The 26,000-nt window shown below is 35.8% G+C and overlaps 1 protein-coding gene across 1 annotated transcript in view; it reads right to left on the minus strand.

The window, feature by feature from the left end:
• Positions 1–5,012: 5,012 nt before the first annotated feature.
• LOC127454291 (sodium/hydrogen exchanger 1-like) overlaps positions 5,013–26,000 on the minus strand; it is a 44,288-nt gene continuing 23,300 nt past the window's right edge. The window contains exons 4-12 of the mRNA XM_051721388.1: positions 22,627–22,844; positions 21,788–21,990; positions 18,510–18,599; positions 14,873–14,943; positions 14,096–14,272; positions 11,345–11,459; positions 11,140–11,241; positions 10,782–10,863; positions 5,013–10,113 (exon numbers count right to left, since the gene is read on the minus strand). Coding sequence (XP_051577348.1) covers positions 9,812–10,113; positions 10,782–10,863; positions 11,140–11,241; positions 11,345–11,459; positions 14,096–14,272; positions 14,873–14,943; positions 18,510–18,599; positions 21,788–21,990; positions 22,627–22,844 — 1,360 coding nt within the window. The 3' untranslated portion in view covers positions 5,013–9,811. The remainder of the gene's footprint in view (positions 10,114–10,781; positions 10,864–11,139; positions 11,242–11,344; positions 11,460–14,095; positions 14,273–14,872; positions 14,944–18,509; positions 18,600–21,787; positions 21,991–22,626; positions 22,845–26,000) is intronic.

Consider the following 26,000-nt stretch of genomic DNA (forward strand, 5'->3'; position numbering starts at 1 on the left):
AATTTTTTTACGGTCTTATTTTGTTATTTTAAGTAGCATGAATGCTGAAGTGATGGTTATCTTTGAAAAGTTCAGATTCTAATCTTTCAAGTGACACCTCATATGCCTGACTTATGTACAGAGACATAAACGTTTTAAGCGTAAACTTTTTTCACGATATAGCGCCCCCCTTTAACCATAGAGTTTAAGGGGTTAAAAAATGTAATTAACTCAAAGATGCAGAAAAAAAACATTATGATGTAGAAGAAACATAGAGAAATGTTTTTAAAAGAGCAATTTGTGGAGCACTTCAGCAGGTGACTCCCCATCAAATGTCATGTGGCTTAAAAACAGCCTATTACTGGTTACTTTAAAGACTGCCCTTTTATTTCCAACAACACATTATGTTTTAGCTTTTTCTGAAAAGTGAGAATGTGAAAGAAAATACATTGTTGCCAGATGGCTACACTGTAATGTACACCAAATGAATGGAGGATAAACACGTACTTTTAACAAAAGAAAAGTTTATTCATTTATTATGATGAACAGCAAGAATGGAGAGCTGAAGCTATAGGCGACTTGACAACACTGAGTATGTAGTACTGCATTTTTGCCATTGCAGTTTACTGTATCTATACATTGTTTTTCTTGTATATAAAATAAACATTTTATTGTAAATTCCTTGTGTGCATGTATATATATATAATTCATCTTTTGCACATTGTCAAATGACAATTCATTTATCCAATCAATGGAGAAGAGAAAAAGGACAATCAACCACTATACCCAAAGCACACAGCTGAAACATTAAAGCACTAATGAAACAAATTTACAGATATTTGCCACATCAGATAAATGCGTAATATCTTCTGAAAGGCTTTCCATGCGAGTTTACTGTAATAAATATTTGATGTATGGCTTAATTATTGCTATATATGAATCTTTTAAAGGTTCTGTTTATGATAAAGTGCTTTAACTTTCTCTTGATTCACTGAGGAGCGATTCTTCAATGTTTTGGACTGTAAATGACTAATTAAAAGGTTGCGTTCGCACCAAAATCATCTACTTGCGAGGTGAAAATGGATTGCTCCTTTGCTTTGAATTTGGTGTCATCGGATAAAATAAGTGAGAGCAGATAATTCATGAAAATTTCAGTTTATGCTTTTATACAGGAATTTCATTTAGACTTTGAAAACCGTGTGAATGTTTAAAAATGAAGTGTATAACTTCAATACTTGAGGCTTTTTAAGTGTTTTTAAATATATATATATATATATATATATATATATATATATATATATATATATATATATATATATATTTACTTTTCTATTCTAGCTATGTTCGCGATTCTGTCTGGTGTTTTAAATAGTTACAGTTCTTAAATCAAATGCTCAACTAGGATATTTCATAACTAATACAACAGCCCACTGTCATCCCAATAAGTAACCCCTGAAGTTAAAGCAAAACTGTCAAATTCAATCACATAAAAGTTTATGTAGAAAGAGTAGGTCGTAGCTTTTAATACACAAAAGTATTAAAAGGGATCGTTCACCTAAAAATGTGTCTGGAGCCAAGATGCAAAGAAAATGAATGGTGACTTTATTGTATTCCTCAAAAGGAAGTCATACGGGTTTGGAACTACATTAGGGTGAGTATCATTTTTGCAAGAACTATCCCTTTAATGTGATTTAACACTCATTTAATAGAACACCAGGTTTGTTTCCAGTCCTATAATTTTAGTTAGCTATTCAAGCCATTTTCTGTAATTAAAAGAGAAATACAAACAGCCACTGAAAAGCAGAATTTGCAAGTGTGTAGCTTCTCCTCAGCTGGAGTCTGTTGCCAGATAAAAAGCACTCATAAAGGTCCAAAACGTGAACATGATCTGCTGTAAATCATTTCATAATCTGCATGATTACGGACCGATGAACACAGCACTTAGGTTACAGCATGCACAAAAGACAAAAAATAAAAATAAACACACAATTGTCTATTTGCTACATGGTACAACTGTTACAAACTCAGAAGGCAAAATGATGCAAACGAAACTGCGAATCAAATATCAAGTAGATGATAATGTCTTCCGAGGTTAAAAAATCTGGCAACTCAAGAATCGAGAGGTGTTTTATGGTAAACAAATGTTTAGAAAAAATACAAAACAATAATTGTTAATATTGAATCAGCTGGCTACCCAAAAGATCAAGCGCCAAGCAATTTAAAAGTAAAAATAAAAACAGAGACAAACAAAATGCAGAAACTTTACATACACACACTTAATAAACATACAGAATATCAGATTTAAAAAACAAAACCTGAAACTGCAATTAGGGGCAGTTCACTAAAAGTCCGGTCGCCACAAAATGTTCATATTCCCTGCCCCTTTAATGTTTGTTTCTTAAATATTTTGTGTAATTGGGTAATGCTTTTAGCCAACAATAAAGAGTATAGTACTTTCAGCTCTGTTGAACACTTTGTACCACATCCAAATCCATTCCACTGAACGGTTTAGTGGGAAAAAGAAACATCAGTGCATAAAATGTGAAAAAGTTTGCACACTCAGTCTGAGCCTGATCACTGGTATTCAGCTTCATTTCAAGGGCAAATGAGGTTTAAATGAATTTGAAATACAGTAGAAATGGGTACTTTTTAAATAAAAATGTAAAACATTTTCCAAAAGTTTTCTCCTTAAAAAAAATAAAAAAATAATAATAATTCTCTTTTTGAAATCTGTATCATACTGATAGTATTATAACAACCCCCCCCCCAAATATCCGCTCCTCACTTCACTGTAAACTATGTCAGGAGTGACTCAAAACTGTCGTTCTTGCGAATACGGCAGTCTTATTTCCACAAAAACCTGACATCAAGGCGACTTGCCCGTTAACGGCGTTCTCTGTTCTACGCTTTCATCGCATAATAATCTCTGTGAAACATTCGCCAAGTAAAACGAGGGTAGATGTGAAGTAAGCAAACTCATGTACTTCCTTCTCCACTGAAACAGAGATCCTCTTTGAGAAATACAATCTTGTGAACAGCAACACAAGGACTCACCAGTCCCACTAAACACACAAAACAAACGTTGACGCTTTCAGTGTAGTAGTTTACCAGCAGGCTTTACAGAAGGCCTCTATATGCAAAAAAATAAAATAAATAAATAATTTAAAAAAAGCATTTTCTTAAAAGGAACATTCCGGGTTTAATACAAGTTAAGCTCAGTCGTCAACGTTTGTGGCATAACGTTGATTACTACAAAGAATAATTTTAACTCGCCTTTCGTTTATTAAAAAAGCAGCAGCAGCAGATATCACGGTTACAGTGAGACACTTACAATGGAAGTCAATGGGGCCAATCGGTAAACGTTAAAATACTCACTGTTTCAAAAGTATAGCCACTAGAATTAAACAATATACATGTTAACATGATTTTAGTGTGATAAAACCAGAGATTTACCAGATTGCAAGGTTTATCAGCATTATACCATCATGACAAAGTTGTTATATTGGATTTACTTTACACAGAAATGACTAATAAGTGATTTATCACTCTAAAATCATGTTACCATGTATAATGTTTATGCCTTGTGGCTATGCTTTTGAAACAGTGAGTATTTTAGTGTTTACAGACTGGCCCCATTGACTTCCATTGTAAAAGCCTTACCGTAATAATCCTTTTAATAAATGAGGAACGAGTCGTAATCCATTTTTTTGTGGCAATCAACATTATGCTGCAAACGCTGTCGATTAAGCTTAACTTGTATTGAACACCGAATTTTCCTTTAATCAGTATATCCGTCTAGTTTTCCAGTAAAAATATCAAAACAACCTTAAAACGACAAATTTACTTGAGAAGCAAAATAAGATACATCAAGACCTGTTGTCAAAGAACATACTTTGAATTCGCTGGCAAACTGTTACCCTGTTTTCAGCATAAATCGGACAAAATTTAGTGAGGTTTATCCTTAAAACAACAGCAAACATATTTAATGAAACAAAGTCTTGTTATAGTACACACATAAATGAATTTTGCTTCAAGAAACTGGTAAGGTCATGGGTTTGATTCCCCCGAGAACACATAAATAATGATCAAATGTGCACTTTAGTAAGTTGCTTTGGATAAAAGCTTCTTCCATATACAGTTGTGCTCAAAAGTTTGCATACCCTGGCAGAAATTGTGAAATTGTGGCATTGATTTTGAAAATATGACTGATCATGCAAAAAAACTGTCTTTTATTTAAGGATAGTGATCATATGAAGCCATTTATTATCACATAGTTGTTTGGATCCTTTTTAAATCATAATGATAACAGAAATCACCCAAATGGCCCTGATCAAAAGTTTACACACCCTTGAATGTTTGGCCTTGTTACAGACACACAAGGTGACACACACAGGTTTAAATGGCAATTAAAGGTTAATTTCCCACACCTGTGGCTTTTACAATTGCAATTAGTGTCTGTGTATAAATAGTCAATGAGTTTGTTAGCTCTCACGTGGATGCACTGAGCAGGCTAGATACTGAGCCATGGGGAGCAGAAAAGAACTGTCAAAAGACCTGCGTAACAAGGTAATGGGACTTTATAAAGATGGAAAAGGATATAAAAAGATATCTGAAGCCTTGAAAATGCCAGTCAGTCCTGTTCAATCACTTATTAAGAAGTGGAAAATTCGGGGATCTCTTGATACCAAGCCAAGGTCAGGTAGACCAAGAAAGATTTCAGCCACAACTGCCAGAAGAATTGTTCGGGATACAAAGAAAAACCCACAGGTAACCTCAGGAGAAATACAGACTGCTCTGGAAAAAGACGGTGTGGTTGCCACAGGTGTGGGAAATTAACCTTTAGTTGCCATTTAAACCTGTGTGTGTCACCTTGTGTGTCTGTAACAAGGCCAAACATTCAAGGGTGTGTAAACTTTTGATCAGGGCCATTTGGGTGATTTCTGTTATCATTATGATTTAAAAAGGAGCCAAACAACTATGTGATAATAAATGGCTTCATATGATCACTATCCTTAAATAAAAGACAGTTTTTTTTTTTTTTTTTTTTTTTTTGCATGATCAGTCATATTTTCAAAATCAATGCCAAAATTTCACAATTTCTACCAGGGTATGCAAAGTTTTGAGCACAACTGTATGTAGTCTTGTTTTTACGATGTTTAGATAGTAAACAAGACAAAAATACTGATTAAGAAAAGTACACTTTTTGCAGTACAATTTGCGTAGCTCCTTAGCAAGTTAACCAAAAAGGCCAAATAAGAGGATGTCCTCTCTTTTCAAAGGCCAAAGAAGCACTCGACAAGTCCAAAACTAGCACAGAAAGTTTTTAAGAGGGAAAATAATTTATCATTAGCATTGTAATACTTCAAAGCAGACTATAGACATCAACAGAGCTCACATAAAATATATAGATATCATGTTTTCTCACATTAAAATAAGTCTAATCTACTCTCTGTGCATGCAATCTAGTATTTTCTTTGATTCATTTTTAAAATAGGCAGTGCACCGACAGAGCAGGACAATGTCTTGAACTTGCGCAAATGTCCTCTCGTATCGGTGGAGAATCAAAGGATAGTGTTGTTATACTCATGGTGCAAAGGTTTTAAGGGAATAATTCAATGTACGGGTGTAATAAGACCTCTTCTTTAACTCCAGCGACTCTGCATAGTTCTTCCAGGATACAATCAAACTATTTGGGGTCGTGTAATGCAAATCAACATTCATGAACACTGTGCACCACCATGGTGTTTTTTTTTTTTTACCATGCTTGCAGTAAAAAATTAATATATAAACATGTATGGCTACAGAGCTACCTGGTGAAGGGTTTCGTGAAAGTGTCGACTGCTTGGAATAGTTCACCTGTTGTTATTTACTCACACGCGTGTCATTTTTCCAAGTCTAAAATAAATGATAGCTTTGAATAAAAACAGAACCGAATTTAAGAAGACATGCCCTAAATATCTTCTCCATCTGACAGAGCTCTCAAATCGAGAATAGAATCGAGAGCTCTAGTAGAAAGATTTTCAGTGAATAAAGACTTAAATTCGGGGCTGTTTCTAACCCAAAGCTATGACATGATTTACAGTATAATGCATGAGTCACACGGACTACTTTTATGATACATTTATGATATTTTGTTGGCAATTAAAGCACTTGTATGGAAAAGAGCAACATAAAAGTACTTTTCTACGGTGTTCCGTAGAAAAAATAAGAACAAACAGGTTTGGAATTAAATGAGCTCGAGTAAATAATGACAGAATTATACCTTTAAATCGAAGTTTGCAGATACGATGGTCCAGATCTTTTTCAAAGTGGTCATTACCGATCACTTGAAAGCGCTTGAGTGCATTTAAAGGGAATATCTTTGATGTTTCATAAAGTACAAGCAAACACAGTCTAAACAGTTCAAATTACTCATTCAGTCTGGAATCACCTTAGCAGCTAAAATTAACTATATTTTGGTGTGATTGTTTTGGATTTCAGAATACATTTAGCCTATTTATTTGTACATCCTTTTGTGCAGTCACAATGAATATTTACTTTTTCCTCAGAGTGGTCTGATGACGTCATAATAACGTGTGAAAGCCAGACACATAGCGTCAACAGAATAATAAGCCAGTGTAAATACGCACCATCTGACTGATAAATATAGGAAAGGCCATAATGTGACCGGTTTCATATTGCTCCTGATAAACAGGTGTAAAACCCCTAGAGGTAAACAATGACTAGTGACACCTGCGTGCCTCATCGCGAAAACAAAAAAGGCAATTCGTGTGCACAAACTGAATAAAAACATCAATGCTTTAAAAGGAAAAAGGAAAACAAAAAAAGCAATAGACCTGAATATAGTGCGAGACTAAACGGTGTTGTCCTTTGGTAATGCATAGATCGGTTCCCTTCATTTTTTATTTTATTTATTCAAAGGTAAAGGTGCGGCGATATTTACTTACACGGTGTCCTAACCAGGTGTGATGCAACAAGTCTGTCCACATAAACGTGAAAATGCAACATGACACAATCACAGCCAATCAGAACATTTTTGATGTTTAATATATCAATACGTGGAGCGGGTTTTTGGACCAATGAGATTTCACAGTGGGCAGAGCTACCCAGTTGCTCGACGTGGTTGCAGCTGGTTAGGACACAGCTTTAGCTTTAATGTAATAGTTCACCCCAAAATCTAAATTTTGTCATTATTTACTCACTCTCATGTCACTGCAAACCTGAATGCTGTTATTTTGTATGTGAAACATAACAGGATCATTTTTTAGAGAGAAACGTAACGCAGCTCTTTTCCATACAACAACAGCCCGTCAAGCTCCAAAAAAAAAAAAAAAAAATGCAATAAAAGTACATAAAATTAGTTTCTATGGTTTTTGCGCTACATTCAAAATCTTCTGATGTCACTGAAAATCTTCGATCTGCTCCTTACACAAAACTATCATAAGGCTTCGTAAGAGGACTCGGAATATTGCGCACACGTTGTTTTGAGTGTTATGGTACTTTGAAATATGCGCGACTGATGTGCGAATATCACTGAATAACGGCCTAGATTTTGGTCTGTTCCTCACACAAATCTATCGTAAGGCTTTGTAAAAAGACTCAAATATTGCGTGCACGTTGTATGGACATTTATGGTACTTTTAAAGTGGTTTTGTAATTTTTTTAATTGTGTGTCTTAGTAAAATGCAACAGACGAGTTCAAATATGCGTGACTGATGTGTAAATATCACTGTATAATGACCTAAATTTCGGTCTGTTCTTCGAACAAAACTAACGTAAGGCTTTGTAAAAAGATTTGAATATTGCGCACACGTTGAATGGAAATGTATGGTACTTTTAAAGTGGTTTTGCATTTTTTTCTTGCGTGCCATAGCGGAATACGACATACGAGTTTAAATATACGCGACTTACGCATGAACATCACTGAATGTGATCGGTCGGTACCTAAATTTCAGCCTGTTCCTCAAACAACACTATCGCTTTATACAAAAGGTTTGGAATTTTGCGCACACATTGTAGGGAAATGTATGGAACATTTATAGTGGATTTGTATTTTTTTCTTGCATGTCATGGCTAAATGCAACACACTTGTTCAAATACAAGCGACTAACGCGTAAAAATCACTGAATAACGACTTAAAATTTGGTCTGTTCCTCACACAAAACTATCGTATAAAATGATTCGGAATATGAGTTTTATGATACTTTCATAGTGGTTTCGTATTTTTTTAAGGTTGTGGCCAAATGTTACACACAAGTTCAAATATATGCAACTAACGCGTGAAAATCACTGAATAACGACTTAAATTTTGGTCTGTTCCTCAAACAAAATCGTAATGCTTCATAAGAACACTTGAATATTGCTCACACGTTGTATGGAAATTGATGGTACATTTAAAGTGGTTCTGTAATTTTTTTATTGCGTCATAGTAAAATGCGACAGACGAGTTGAAATATGCGCGACTGTTGTGCGAATATCACTGAATAACGACCTAAATTTCGGTCTGTTTCTCGAACAAAACTATTGTAAGTCTTCGTAAAAAGATTCAAATATTGCGCACACGTTGTATGGAAATTTATGGTACTTTTGTCATTTTTTTTATTGCGTGGCATAGTAAAATGCGACAGACGAGTTGAAATATGCGCGACTGATGTGCGAATATCACTGAATAACGACCTAAATTTCGGTCTGTTTCTCGAACAAAACTATCGTAAGGCTTCGTAAAAAGATTCAAATATTGCGCACACGTTGTATGGAAATGTATGGTACTTTTAAAAATGTTTTTGCATTTTTTTCTTACGTGTTGTAGCCAAATGCGATGTACAAGTTCAAATATACGTGACTTAACGCGTGAAAATCACTGAATAGCGACTTAAATTTTGGCCTGTTCCTCACAAAACTATCGTATAAAAAGATTCGGAATATGAGTTTTATGATACTTTTATAGTGGTTTTGTATTTCTTTATGAAACGAGTTCAAATATACGCAACTAGAAAACTCTGAATTTTGCACACATTGATTGGAAATTTATGATACTTTTATAATTGTTCTGTATTTTGTCTTGTGTGTCGTAGTCAAATGCAACACACAAGTTCAAATATGCACGACTGACGTGTGAATATCGCTGAATAACCACCTAAATTTCAGCCTGCTCCTCACACACAACTACTGCAAGTCTTTATAAAAAGATTTGTATTTTGGGGCACACGTTGTATGGAGTTGTATGGTACTTTTATAGTGTTTTGTGTTCTTTTTCTTGCGTGTTACAGCCAAATGCGATTGATGAGTTCAATTATACATGACTAATGTGTGAAAATCACTGAATAACGGCCTAAATATTGGACTTTTTCTCACAAAAATCTATAGCAGGGCTTTAAAAAAAGGTTTGCAATATGGCGCATATGTTATCTGGAGTTTTATGCTACTTTTATAGTGGTTTCGTACTTTTGAGAGCTTGACAGATGTGGTTACTATAAACTGTTGTTGTTGTATGGAAGAAAGTTGCACAAATATTCTTCAAAAAGTATATAAAAATAAAAAACAGCATACGTATTTGAAACTACAGGAGGGAGAGTAAATAATGACAGAATTTGTACCTTTAGGGAAACAATTCCATGAAAAATGAAAAGGATAATGACAATGTAAAAAAAATTGCTTTTTTGATCTCTCCTCTTCCGTTTTGTTTTCCTGATTTTCTCGTTTTTGGCGTCCTGCTGAATAAACCTGTCCTCCATTTTACAGCAGTTTACTAATCCTCCAGAGAAACGCAAACACCGTAGCGTCTCCTCTGTCGTCAAGGAGACAGTTGTGGTTCATTCATACGTTCGCTTTCTCAGGGGAGGAAGGGCTCATCCTCTTCTTCCTCTTCGGCGCTGGGGCCCGGGTCGCTCAGACAGCGCATGAGGCGCTGTGGCTCTTTACCATCGTCCTCTTCGCCTGTCTTGTCTTTTCTCTCTGCAGGAGGGGGTGGTTTCATCATCAGACCACCCTCTTCCTCGTTGTCCTTCTGCGTGCTACTCTTCTTGCTCAGTTCGTCCACCATAGTGAGGGACTCTGGGCTCTGAGGTGAGGCGAGATCCACCTTAATCGTGGGGATGCTCTCCTTGACAGGCTTGATGCCCCACGCTTGAGGGTCTGCAGTGGGGAAAAATGATCATGAATTGATAAATATGGCAACGTGCATACAATAGAATAATGAGTATTTTTGTCTTTTTTACAGTAAAAATATCTAAAACTTGTTAAAACAAGATCTATTTACAAGAGACGCAAAATTGCACAATATATTAAAGGAATATTCCAGGTTCAATACAAGTTATGCTCAATCAACAGCATATGTAGCATAATGTTGCTTACCACAACTTAAAAAAAAAATAAAAAATGCATAATAATTTTTGCTGTGGTATTGAAACTGGTATCAAGAAGAATAACATTTTTACTGAAAATTTGATTTTGAAATCAATCCTATATTTTAGTAATATTTTCACGTTTTCAAAATTTGCATAAACAATTGCCAATAATTCTCATTTTATTTCATTTCTGTTTTTGATCACAGTGGTGGTTAACATCAATTTACCATATTTTCTTGTAATTATCATTTAACTGAATAACTGTAATAACTTAGTAGATTTTTGTAAGGAATACTACTCAAGAATTGAACTTGAAGAAATGTGATGAATCACTAGGGGGCGCTGCTCAACTTCAAGCCTGAATGATTGTCAATTCATTGCACAAGACCTGGGAAAAAAACCGTCAGCTTCAGAGATCCAGATACAGTGCCATAGTGAAGTAAGTGGCCATCTCACCAGAAGAGAGTCGTGCTCGTGCGATGGTCGGTGAATCAGGGGGTGGAGCCGGAACAGTGAGGTAATTGTTCATCTGTGATATCTGATGGTAGAGATATAAAACCGTCAATGATGACATTTTATTGTGATTCATCTAAACATTGCAGCTTTCAAGACAATTATGTCGCTTTTTGTGTCAAATAGTTGTCGATCAATGGCTTATATACTAACAATTGTTATAGGATATAAAGATGGCAAATGAAATATAAAAAAAACTGCAGATCTTGAATTAGATTCAGATTGGTTGATGCCGATCATCTCAAATTAGACTGATAATCTAACAAAAGCGATATATCTATGTCTATAGTTAGCATCAAACCTTCTTCTCCAGCTCCATCATTTTCTTGCGTTTGATGAGGATCTCGTTCCAGCCGTCCTCATACGGATCAGCCACCAGAGTGTGTCTGTTATAAGAGCGCAGCTGATAATATACAAGAGTGTTTAGTTTGATCTGATTCTCCAAAATGATTGAACGAAATGAACATGTTTTAGAATGGGAGAAACAGGAAGTGATGCATGCTCACTCTCTGGCGTGTTCTCTGCAGGTTTGTGCGCAGGATCTTCCTGATCTCCTCCTCACGAGATTTAGTGAGTTGAGGCAGAGCTCTCTCATGAGGAGGCTTTTTGGGCTGGATGTTTCTGGAAAAACGTCACATTTAAGAATTGATCAAAAAAATGTGTCCCAGAAAACAAACAATAAATTGACTTTACATGCATACTATATATATATATATATATATATATATATATATATATATATACACACACACATTCCATAGATTCCACAAATGTTAAATACAATCAAAATACTCCACACAAACTCCTTAAACTCCACATAGACTATATACACTGCCTGGCCCAAAAATAAGTTGCATACTCTAATATTTAGCTGGACTGCCTTTAGCTTTGATTATGGCCCGCATTCATAGTGACTTATGTAACATCACAACATTTATTTATAATTAATTAATTAATTTATAATTTTCTTTATTTATCACATGTTATACATTTGCACATATACAGTGAAATTCTTCTTTTTCACATATCCCAGCTAGGCTGGGGTCAGAGTGCAGGGTCAGCCATGATACAGCACCCCTGGAGCAGATAGGGTTAAGGGCCTTGCTCAAGGGCCCAACAGTGGCATCTTGGCGGTGCTGGGGCTTGAACCCCCGACCTTCTGATCAGTAATCCAGAGCCTTAACCGCTGAGCTACCACTGCCCTTATTTCCATCTAGAGTTGCATCAGTTTTTGGCCGAGATCTTGTATTAATGATGGGAGAGTCGAACCACTCCCTAAAGTCTTCTCCAGCACATTCCAAAGACTTTCAATGGGGTTAAGAGTCAGGACTCTGTGGTGGCCAATTAATGTCTGAAAATGATTCCTCATGCTCCCTGAACCACTCTTTCACAATTTGAGCCTGATGAATCTTGGCATTGTTGTCCTGGAATATGCCCGTACCGTCAGAGAAGAAAAAAATCCATTGCTGGGATAACCTGGTCATTCAGTACATTCAGGTAGTCAGCTGACTTCATTTTATTGCTGCATAACATTGCTGAGCTTCGATCTGACCAATTGAAGCAACCCCAGATCATCACACTGTCTCCAGAGGCTTGTACAATGGGCACTATGCATGATGGGTGCATCGCTTCATGTGCTTCCCTTCTTACCCTGACGTGCCCATCGCTTTGGAATAGGGAAAATCTGGACTCATCAGACCACATGACCTTTTTCCATTGCTCCACAGTCCAATCTTTATGCTCTCTAGCAAATTAAGTTCCTTTTTCCGATTAGCCTCACTAACAAGTGGCTTTCTTGTGGTCACACAGCTGTTTAGTCCCAATCCTGTAAGTTCTCGTCACATTGTGCATGTGGAAATACTCTTACTTTAACTATTAAACATAGCTGTGAGTTCTACTGTCGATTTTTTACGATGTGACCAAGCGTTTTAGTGACATCCAATAACAATCAAGATTTTTTTCCGACCACATTTCTTCCGTGAAGTTGATGGTTCACCACTATCCTTCCAGGTTTTAATAATGCGTTGGACAGTTCTTAACACAATTCCAGTGATTTCAGAAATCTCCTTAGTTGTTTTCTTAGCTTGATGCAGGCCAATAATTTGCCCCTTCTGAAACACAGTAACATCTTTTCCACGACCACGGGATATGTCTTCCGACATGTTTAAGAAATGAGAAGCTACACACTGCATCAGTTAGGGTTAAAAGAATTGTTGCCATCTGAAACATATTAATTACTGCAATAATGATCCAATCATAGACTCTTAAGTAACGACTTTTGTTTTGGCCAGACAGTGTACATTCTACGTATTTCTTAAATACTATATAGATTCAAAAATTCCACATGTTCTACATTCTTCATTTTCTACACGTTTCAAAAGTAATCAATTAAAAAATAAAGTACTATATACATTATAAAAAAAGCCATCCTAATCATCAGATTTCACACATTATATATGCATGCTATAAATCCTACACATTCTATAGAAATTCCATAAATTCCACACGACACTATATACTTTCCATAAGTTCCTCACATTTTCTACCCATTCTGTAAAGTCCACACATTCTGTACGCATTTTATAAATTCCAGACATTTAATACCCATTCAGTAAGGTCCACACGTTCTATACCCATTCCCATAAGTTCCACACATTTTATATCCATTCTGTAAGGTCAAAACTTTCTATACCCATTCTATAAGTTCCACACATTCAATACCCATTCCATTAGTTTCACATATTCTGTACCCATTCTATAAGGTCCACACATTCTATACCCATTCCATTAGGTCCACACATTCTATACCCATTCTATAAGTTCCACACATTCAATACCCATTCCATTAGTTTCACATATTCTGTACCCATTCTATAAGGTCCACACATTCTATACCCATTCCATTAGGTCCACACATTCTATACCCATTCTATAAGTTCCACACATTCAATACCCATTCCATTAGTTTCACATGTTCTATACCCATTTCACACATTCTATACCCATTCTATAAGGTCCACACATTCTATACCCATTCCATAAGGTCCACACATTCTATACCCATTCTATAAGGTCCACACATTCAACAGCCATTCCATAAGGTCCACACATGTTCTATACCCATTTCACACATTCTATACCCATTCTATAAGTTCTTTATCCATTCCATGAATTCCACATATACTATATAAATTTCATAAATTTAATGCAATCCATCACAACCTATAAATAAGACAACAGAAGATGTTGGCACTTACTGCATGGAGACTGTGGATGGCAGGGCAGAGGGAAGTTTAGCACCCCCACCACTCTCCACCAGCTCGATAGCTTGCTTCATCTCCATCTTATGGTAGAAGGCAATCAGCTGTGGTTCTTTGGAGCGCTCGCCTGCTATCAGACACTTCTTCACGTACTTCTTATTGAAGCGATTCAGCCTGGAAAGAGGAAGGAAAGAGTGAGCTTTAATCTGATCACTGAAGGACTATTTTTTATTTTCTAAAAAGTCCAGATAATGAACGCCTGGCTAGAGCTTCATTAGAGCGAGAGGGAAAGCTGACACTGTGTCTTAAATTGATACAGCAGTTTTGAAGAGCTGTAGGGAGATACAGCTCACGAGAGTGTCACACACTGAACCAAAGGCACATAATGACAGATTCCTCTGGTGACGCTGTGTTTTAGATCATGATACAGTCATTCTCTAAGAAAGTTTGTTAGAGAGCTGACGTTAAAGGAATAGTTCAACCAAAAAGGAAAATTCTGTCATTCATTACTTAGCCTCATCAAGGCCAAAACAGCATTGGTCCTTGCATATGTCTATGCATATAAAAAGTTCCAAACTATAATCTAAACAAAACTAAAAACATACTGTTTTTAATGACACAGCTACATGAAATGCCACTAAACATTAGCATTACTCATTCGAAAAGAATTCACTACTAAATTCTTCCAAGTCATTTCTGATTTATGTACATTTCAAACAATTAAGCCAAATGTAACTTCTATACATGACTTATTCATATTTGAGCTATACATACTTGTCCTTCCAGTGATGATGTCCATAATGTCCACATACGTCCTCGATGCCTGTTAGCAGGTGGTCCAAGAACTAAAAGCACCAAAACAACATTTATACATGGCTTATTAAATATAAACTACACTATCTATAAGTAAGCTAAAGTATTTAGTGTGCCAAAGATTGCAGATAGAAGCAACAGCTGAACAAGATGGAGACATTGAGAATCAAAGTGGACACAAGGGAGAGATTTCTGCCCCTCACACAGTTTACAACGATTAGAATGGACGTTGCCATAGCGACATTCAGTTTTATGACTGGTGAATAAATTCTGATTTGTAAGCAAATGTTCAGTACTGAGTTGTGTGGAGTGAATCCAAGCTCATGTCTGGATAACAAACTGCCTCCCGCTCTTCTAAAGGACAAGAGTCACATGAGGAAAGTAAACAGAAAACCATTGGATCGGAACAGTTGATCCTTAAATAAATAAGCATTTAATAATACTAGTCTTTCTACAGTATCAGTTTGTGGTAATGCAGCTGCATGTGTGTTTGGTCAAACTGCTCAGCTTGGCGAATGTAAGCATATATGTAAAAATTAGGACAAGGAAATTTAACACGTTAATGCGACAATCAGTTTCTGTGCTATGATGTGCAGTTGAGTCGAGCGTGTACCTCCTGGAAATTTATATATGCCAATTTTAGCCACAAGATGTGGGGGAAAACATTAATGAAGTATTCAGGAAGTGAAAAAAATGGATACTGCATTAGTTGCGTCATTTTACAGTCAACTATTAAAGCAGAAATGAATGCGTTAAATTTCCCAGCCCTAATTAAAATAAACAATGACTAACCAATTTCTTGCTAGTTTTTTGAGACATAGTATAAACTAAAAGTTTGTTTTAATGTACAATTACCATGATTAATCGTGATTAATCACAGAAAACTCTGTGATTCTCAATTAATTAGTTTAAAAAATGTTTGCAGATTCACAGCCCTAGTAAAAATGTCAATACGGATATGTGTAAAAATATCAGATCTGTCAGGCTTTGCGGCGTAAATGCAGCATAATAGACCTGCTGCTGTGTATTATGTTGTTAATATTATTTATAAAACAATAATGACTAGAAAAAGAGCAAACTATTCACTGCTGTTGGCTGGATAACTTTAGAAGTTTAAACCCTTTACAATCAATCATAAACACAAATGTATTTATTTTTTGCACTTCCATAAATTATATTTGTATGTTTATATCTATTTCTTTGTTTATTACAAGAGAAAATAAGTACTATATTCATACAAATAAATACTATAGATCACGCTGATTTTCTGTGTGACAGTGGTGAATTATCAGTATTCCATGTGTGTGTACTACATATTATATATGCTATTTCTTCCTCAAGGTGATGCTGATGTTTCCGTGATTGACTTGATTTACATTTGACATTGCTATTTGATGAAGAAGCAACGTGGAAGTAAACTATAGCAAGTGTACCACATGAACAGTTTGATTTGGATATTGTCATTTAGTAAAGGTAGACCGATATATCGGTTTTACAATTAATCAATGCCGATAGTTGCTCTTTGGTACTGTCAGTTATCGGTAAAAAACTATGCCGATAGTTTAATTTATTATGTAATCTGGTGCTGATTACAAATGACAACTAAAATTGTAATCAGTAACATACAGTAGAGGTAGACCAATATATCGTTTTTACCGATTAATCAGTGCCGATAGTTGATCTTTGGAATTATCGGTTATCTGCAAAAATCTATGCCGATAGTTTTTTTTTATTTATTATGTAATCTGGTGCTGATTACAAATGACACAACTAAAACTGTAATCAGTAACATACAGTAGAGGTAGACCGATATATCGGTTTTACCGATTAATCAGTGCCGATAGTTGATCTTTGGAACTATCGGCTATCTGCAAAAATCTATGCCGATAGTTCTTTTTAATTTGTTATGTAATCTGATGCTGATTACAAATGACACAACTAAAACTGTAATCAGTAACATACAGTAGAGGTAGACCGATATATCGGTTTTATCTTTTAATCAGTGCCAATAGTTGATCTTTGGAGCTAATGGTTATCGGGAAAAATCTATGCCGAAAGTTGCTGTTAGTTTTTCTATTTATTTAATTTGCTCTGTTTTCCTCTGTGGCCGGTGCTCGAGGATTCTACAGTATAACAGCAGCCTCTAGAGGTGACATAAAAACAATAACATGGGGATTTGATGTATTTAAATCTTTCATCATTGACAATATTCATCCATATTTTTATCCTCACCTCAATGCATATTTTTTATTTGTGATCGTAACTGAGCCAAGTCTCCGCATTTCAAAAGAAGAGTCCCATGTGTGTTTTAGGCTTGTTTATAGATAAAAGTCCCGCTTTATGCACCAACTCTTTATTTTTTTATGGTTATTATTGGGATTTTGGTTGAACAATAAACTGCATCTGGGATTTTATTCAGTTTGGACTCTTTTAGCCTCTGTGTCTGTGTCTGTCATAGTAACAGAAGACTAAGATTGTTTTTTTGTTTGTTTTTTTAAATCGATTTTAAAAACTATCAGCCAATTAATCGGTCATCGGCTTTTTTATCATAAAAAGCCTTATTTATCATATCGGCAAAAGCCAACATCGGTCGACCTCTATCATTTAGGTGTACTACTGAAATTATGCAAATTGTGCATCTATTTATATGCCTGAGAAAATGCTTATGTGTAGATTATGTGTAGCTCAGTATGTGTTTGACAGCCACTTGCGTCTCATGAAATTTCAGTGTGAAAGTAATGAATCCTGTTCTTTATTTGTTGCATCACCTCTTTGGTATATAAAAAATATTTTGAACATTTTACACAATCTGGGCACTTTGCATATTCATTTGTAATAGATATGCTGTACATGCCAGGTCCCTAAAGACCTGAAAATGTAAGAGTGCTTGGTGAAATTCCCACGCATTTAAAGTTTAATAAAATTATTAATATAAAACATTAGAAATTGAACTGTCATAAGAATAATGTCAAAATACAAAAAAAAAAAAAAATAGGCTTCATTTTATTTAAGCAAAATAAAATGTATTAATTCTTTCTTTTGATTTTGGGCTGAAATATGAACCGGACTTGTTCTTGACAGGTTTTGTCACAAGGTCACTTGGTCTTAAAATATTTTGACACCTGTCATTCTAAAAATATTACGCCGCACACGGCCAGCAGATGGCACTCAACGACTCAAAGCCAAGTTTCATACATTATTACATATTGCTCAGCTGGGTTTTATAAAGAACAAAAGGAGGGGTTTTCACACCTAATGACCAATAAATTTGACTTTTCCAACCGTTTGTGATTTCAGGATTTATATATATATATATATTACAAGATTGCACTCACAAAAGAGCAATATCTAGAAAAACTTGTATTCACTATAAAAATGTATTTGAATTTCATGTCTTTTAAAGACTGGATTGATTTCCATCAAGACTTTTCCAGGCCTGGAAACAACTACATTAAAATTCCCTGCTATTTCTAGGTTTTCCATGACCGTGGGACCCTGACAAGTATAAACAACTCTCTTCTGGGCTTTCAAAGCACTCAGACAGCCTAAACTTTTCCTACAGATGTGAGAAAGCTGAGAGATTACAACCGATCTGTACCTGCGTATGAATCTCTTCATTAATAGATCGCTTCGTTTCCTGTTTCTTCTTGACAGCCAGGAGGTCAACCAAAGGTCGGATGGTCATACCCTAAAAAAACAAGGAGAGATGAAGAATAGATGTCCGTCTGCTCACAGATGGTCTATTTGCATGCAAACGATACAGTTTTATTCAATCAAACAATGCCTTGTACCCAAAGTAACAGTGTGTTCTGTCTAACGTGACTCTGTGTGTGTATATCTGGCATCCGCAGCATGTAAGAGATGCATATTTGTTTTGCCGGCAATATTAACAGGTTATAGTTTTCACACTTTGAGCATAAGAAACGTGATAAGTTTTGCCATTGAGCCTGTTTTTGCTATATGTAGCATGCAATACTAATCAAAAAAACTGAAATACAGCGAAAAAGCAGTATAAAAGTATTTATCAACACAATCTTTTGCATTACAGTCTTTTTGAAGCAACATAAAATAATGGAGTATTCACTCATTGTTTGAAAAAAGTGGTTAGGGTTAGTGCACGAACACACTTACAGATGCAACACTTTATTAATTATATCAGACTGAATCCAGATGATTGAAGCAGTTTATTGCTGCACTATAGGTATGGGTTTAGCTTACGCATACAGTGTAAAACAGGCTCTTAGAATGAGGTTAGATGAATAAATCAGTCATCAACGCACCAACAGACCAAAACCTCCAGATCACTAAAAGCATTTCAGGTCATGACTCGGGTAGCAATCATGTTTACTCACAGTGGGACAGCAGCTGTTGTCCCTGAGGAGTGAGCTTTCATATATAGTGTGCAGTCACTAGTCGATAACACCATGTTTCATCCTATGCTGAGCAATCATTAAGAATAGACATGTGGGACGTGACAAAGCACTGCAGCATCTTTTACATTTACATTTGTTCTAGATGGTGAGATTTTGCTCCAAGGTCAGACGCTGCAGTGTCACCACTGACACTGCAAAACTGTCTACACCTGCCACTTCCTGTGAACATCTCGAACTCTGTGCAGCGACACCACTGGAAATAGATCTACACCAAAATGCAGCAGCCCCAGAAAGTATTTGGACAGTTATGGCGCACTTTACAGCTCTTTTACAAACCTACTGAGCTATATATTCTCATTTTTTCTCATTTTAATTTGTCAAATGGCCCTTTAAGAGTTTGAGGCCCTATTTGTGGAAAGTGCCATCTAAAGGAATGGAATTAAGGAATGTGGCTTAAGTGTCAAAATCCTTTTTGGGGCCACTGTATAGCTATCATACAACAACATAAACGCCTCACATCATGAGATATAATCACATTTTCATTTCAAACACAGGACACAAACAGGTAAACACAAAACTCACAGTCTGAAACCCTTTCAGATGTCCTTATTCAGATATGTGCAGTAGAGTCAGTATTTGAACCTGACACCTCATGTCAACACCTCTGGACGATAGTGCAAAATCAGTTACTCTTAATGCGGCATCCACAAAGATCGACAGCTCTTTGGTACATCTGGAAGTTTCCATTGTAATAAATTCTCTCACAGAAATCCTAATTGCCCGCCAATGTTGTCTTGCCAATAGACTAGAGCCTATAGTGATAAACGCAATCTCTCCTGAAGAATTGAAACACCAGGGATTTACTGTATCGCACACCATCATAAGGAGATTGGATAATTTCTCCAGTGTATTCTGATAGGGTCGTGGACAGCAGGGGAGAAAAAAACTAAGCTAAATGTACATAATAAAATGGAAACACTCATGTATGTAATCATGCATAGTTAGGATTGCAAAATCAATAGGCTTATGAACTTTTAAAAGGGAGGAGAAAACACTTCCCATATCTGCTGTTATCGTCCAATCAAACTCTATATTATTGCCTGTCGAGTGCATGAAACCATGTAAATTTAAGAGACATTTAGGCAGCAAAAAGCCAGTGTCATGTAAATAATTTAGCATATTATTGGGTCTATGCATTTCATGGTAATGAAAAAATTATTTACCGATGTAAAATCTGGGTGCTGAAGCATAACCAGTTGAGAACTACTGATGTAAACCTCTCAGACACACCAACATAACTCCAATACACACCCATATGACCAAATAACAAGCTGTATTGTAATATAAACATTGTAAGTTTGGTATCTCTCGATCAGTTGTGTACTGTACACAGAATTCCCTGCGGGTCCTGCTCTGTATTTTGCAATACTTCCACAAAGCAGAAAGCTTCACATTATGATATGAATCATTCACAAAAGTGGGCTACTTTCACCAAAGCCATTTGCAGCAGTTCATGCATATCTCAGAGCGGCAGAAAGCTACAGTCGCATCAGGGCTTCTACAGCTCTCACAAATAGCATAGAGTCCACTGCATCGGAATAATATTTCAGGGCCAAACCAAAACCAAATAAACAATCCTTTTTAAAGGTACGCTCTGTAATATTTTTGCTAACCGTTGAGCTTTTAAACAGAAAGAAATGGTAATAGTGATAGACCGATATATCGGCCGATATTTGGCCATTTTATGATTATCGGAAATTTGAGGAAATATTCCATAAAATAAGTTTGTTTCACTTTATACATTTTGCGTACATCTGAGTTGCTGTTGTTAAACTGTATTCTGTTTATCAGCATTTATATCGGCCATGCTGCTCTCTAGATATCGGTATCGGCCATTGAAATACCCATATCGGTCAACCATAAATAATGAAAATTATGTTTCAAATATTAGCCGAATCGCTACATCTCAATAATGACTTGTACTCAAAAGCCTTCACTTGTGGAATAAATGACCCACGGCTCACTGTGAACAGCGCATTTTTGTTTTTGCGTGATGCCGCATCTACACCGCAACATGTCAGCGCAACACAAACAAAGAAAATCAAATTTACTGAACGCATCTTTAAGTTTATTCTGCAAAATAATACAGCAAAATTTAACTGAATCTCAATAGAATTTGAACAGCAGTCATGATAGTTAAATAACTTGAATTCATTCTGTATAATTCCGAAGAGGACCACGTCCAAGCTAATACGTTTTCCCTTTTCATCCACACTAGAATGCCTTTTCGAAACCGCTCTCTATTGCCTTTGTGTTGTACACAATAATGCTCCATTTATCCACGTGAAGAAAATGCTTTTCATAATAATATAATTGTATTATTTAATATATTAATTCCAGTGCGGGTGGAGATAGTCTTCTATCATTCAATTGTGGATACAAAGACAGGCTGATATTCTCAATGTCCTGAAAGTGGGAATATGTGGTTCTGCTGGACACTAACCTGCACAAACACAGTGAAGAAGATGACGGTGATGATGGCAGTGAGGAACATGTTTTTCCTGGGAAAGAGAACAGGGTCGAGGAGGTAGCACAGCGAGAAGGCGATCGCTCCTCTCAAACCACCGTACGCTATGATAAACTGATCCTTAGTGGTCAGGTTCACGATACGGAACTTGTTGATGATGAAGGTCAAGCCGATGACACCTTTGGAGGAAATGGAAAATGCTCAATTAAACAAGCATTGTTATGCATGCCAACATTCGTACCTTTATAAGGCATTAAAAGGATATAATCTTTTTTTTATTAATTAAGCAGAGTAATTATTAATACCGTAATTCAATTCATAAGCAGCTTGTTCTACAAGTTACTCTCATGAAGTTCCATTTTATTAGGGTTAAAAATTCCAAACTGGTTTTTATTTACATTCAAGTTCGGTTCCATTAACATTTCTTGACCACGATTATCTGCATTTTTCCACGTTTTGTTGGGATAAATTATATAATTATAATAGTAATAAATTGTTTATGCATTTTTAGCATTTTGCTAAATAGCATTGTTTTAATGCACTCTAAGAACATACAGAATTCTAACAAATTTCTGAAGAAACTGAACTGCCACAACTTTAGCTAATGTAATAATCCTTATAATTCTGAAAATATAAATGGTTACATTTTCAGCTACCATTTTGATGAAGTACCATAAGAGTGAGTAAATGGTGACAAAACATTCATTTTGGACTAACTATTCCTTTAATAGTCAAGTGAATTATTCCCTTTCAATCTATTTCAGAATGTCATGTTAAATGTTACACATCATCTTTTCACGTATCTCTTCACTTACCCAGAACACGGGCAACCAAGCAGAGAATGACAGTCATGATGACAAAGGTCCAGTTCCATTCATGATCCCCGGCCACCGTCGACATGCCCAGGAATATGAAGATGAGCGTGTCGCTCACGCTGCTCCACATTTTCAAGAAGTACTTGATGGTGGTGTGGGACTTGTGGGAGATGTTGGCCTCCACATACGGACGCATGACAGCACCACACGCGATCAGACTGGACAAAGAAAATACTGTTAATTAGAGATTTCCATAAAAAGCTTAGTTTTTCAGTTAAGATGTCCTAATAAATTGGTAGAAATTGAATGCATATTATTCTTATGTGGACTGGAATGAAATTGCAACGCATCTTTTATTTGCAGTTCAGTGTAAAACAAAAGTAACGTGATCAAAAACGGCAGAACCTGTGGATGAGAATTGCTTATTACAGTGAATTGAAATACGAAAACCTCATTCGACAGCATTATAAATGATAAAGTGTAAGCAAAACAGTTTCTAACATTTCTACTCTTCTACTGTTGTATTGTGAACTCTTTAGTTACTATCACCAAATACTACCAAGATGCCTTACAATTTAAATAATTGCATTATCTTATTTTTTTTATTCTGATTCTTACATTTTATTCTCTATTTTACTTGTTCTAAAATAGTAGGGATGCACCAATATATCGCAGCAGATATTTATCGGCCAATTATTGACCAAATTAAAACCATCAGCATATCGGTAATAAGCATGAAAACGCAGATATGAAAAAAACGATACTTGATTTATAATTAATTAGTAAAACTCTGTGAATTCAAATGCACAATCCAGAAATAATAATAGCCACAATATGTAGAAGGGTTGGCACTGCTAAGAACAAGCAATATTTAATTTTTATTTTAATGCGAAAAAAGCCACAAACAGATGTGACAGTTGTGAAAGCAGCACTTACCTATACATGATGAGGGAAACCATCCAAAACACTTTGAAACCAGCAGATTTTTATCGGAAATTAGATATACAGTAAATTTAATAAAAAAAAGCTTTTGTACCTCTTTATACATTTTTAAACATTCCTAAGTAAAACAGTGATCTATGGCAAAATATTGGTACTATTATTGGCCGATAGTTTTTTTGTAAAAATCGTATCGGCCAAACACTTTAATATCGTTGCATCCCTACTTAAACAACTTTAAAATGGACTTTTATGTATTTTTATTTTTCCTTTTCTTTATCATTTCTATGTAAAGCACTTTGATCTATGAATGTATGAAATGTGCTATATTAAAAATAAAATAAATAAATGTTACAATGCCAATAATCTCAATGGTCATAAAAAATAGGCTTAATTTGATTTAGAAGGCTGGGCATAGAAATGCATCAATTCTTCGAATACAAACTCTTCAGACATGTTTAGTAAGTTCTGTTCTCTGTTTTGTGTGCATCTGTGTTGTGTTCTGTTGTCACTATTGCTGTGGCAGACCTGTTGTTAGATAAACAAAATGAGTTTTCGCTTGATCACCCCAATGTCCCGAGGGGGCTGTGTGAATTGTTGCTCTCATGCCCTATCATGAACATGCACAGGAGATCAACGGTCAGTGAACATTTTCACTAAATAATACATTAGATTTCGGTTTGTATTGCACCAAACCGTATGCCTTCATAACAATCATGAGTCTCATGGAATAATTTACTAGACTTCTGAATTATACTTTTGTGTTCTTTTGAAGCTTGAAGAGGTGGTCACCATAAACTGCCATTGTATGACATCACTGAGCACAACATTTTATCACAATTTCTCCCTTTGTGTTCAGAAATAGAAAGAAAGTCATATAGGGTTATAACAACACAGGAGTGAGTAAACAATGACTGAATTTTCATTTTTGGGTGAACTATCCCTTTAAGCTTCGTGTTTCAAGTGTTGACACCCATGCATGTCTCCTTGACAAATTTAAATTCAATATGATTGAGGATTCAGACAATCAAGGCAAATGTACAGTTGTTTTCACTGTATATCTGAGCATTGCCATGCATGTATAAACAACACATTTGGCTAAAACTAAAACATTTGAAGACAGTGTCAGAGTAGTTACTGGGTTTCACCTTTGTAGGGCAGTGTTACGCTGAACGGCCATGACCATTTTTTGAGCCTTAATCTTGTGCAACCCCACGTTGGCTTTGCTATACACAACACATAATTTAAAATTATTTAAACCAACAATCTCAGTTCAGGACACTCTGTGTTGTGTGTCTGTGTTGGCAGTAAAGGGTTAAACTTTCAACGTTCTGAGTTATGTGACAAAACAACATGGCGCTGACCACAGCGGAGTTTGTCTTTGTGAGAAACACCATTAAAACTACATCTATAAGAAACCTTATTCTGTTTTTACATTGAAACCTGTTTGAGTCAAAAGATTGGAGTCTCTAGTTTCATCCGATATGCCATTTTTAAACTTTTAGTAATTTATCATAAAACGCCATGCTGCTAAACAGAATGTACACTAATGTGTACTTTAGCACATTCTTTCCTTAGAAATCCTATATTTACTGTGCATTATCACATTGACAATAAAAGGGTTCATCCAAAAAATGAAAAATGTTGCTTTCAGAGGCTTTATATGGAGTTAGGATGAAAATAAGGTGCATTTCAAACTGTTCTGAGACCAGTGCAGACAGACAGCACACTGGAGGTTAAGTCAATCACTAAATAGGGAGCAAGGGAGCATCCTATAGCTCTCTATGCAGTTAAGTGCATTCACTCCTAATATCTGATCAAAAGTTCAGTTTCAGGCTGCAGATGATGTTTGGATCACTCAACATGTTTGACAGACATGTGACAATGATAATCAGTACATAGATTCAGAATTTATAATGTGTAATTTTATTTTAACATGGTTGGCAGTGATTGGATGATCACAGTCCCGCTGTCCACATACTGTATGTTGCCATCAATTTTTAAGAAAACTATTTGCTATTGATTTTTTTTTTTTTTTGCATGTTTATTAGGTGCTACTAGTTACAAATCAAAAAGGGAAATGGAAAATGCACACAGCAGTCACACTCGGGTCTCAGTTAGTTAAGACAATGTTGTATACTACCTCTCCGTCCCTAGGCCTCTCAGAGCTGCAGACTCTTTTTATTATCGACTTTACTGTCAACAAGTCATAACTGAGAGCCCTTCAGTGCTAAAGTACTTAGTGAGCTCTGACAGGCTTTGATTCATGAGCACAGAAACTCAGAGACGCAGTGAATCCAAACACCTTTTCCTGCAGCTAACGCTATAGATCACATTGCGTCTTATGGTGTCCATGAGCTGTCAAGACAAGATGTTAAATCACTGGATGTTTTGGTGCCCCGGATTCATCTCGCTGTTTATTGATTTTATAATTT

This window comes from Myxocyprinus asiaticus, chromosome 16 (assembly GCF_019703515.2).
Source record: "Myxocyprinus asiaticus isolate MX2 ecotype Aquarium Trade chromosome 16, UBuf_Myxa_2, whole genome shotgun sequence".
NCBI classification, from domain to species: Eukaryota; Metazoa; Chordata; class Actinopteri; order Cypriniformes; family Catostomidae; genus Myxocyprinus; species Myxocyprinus asiaticus.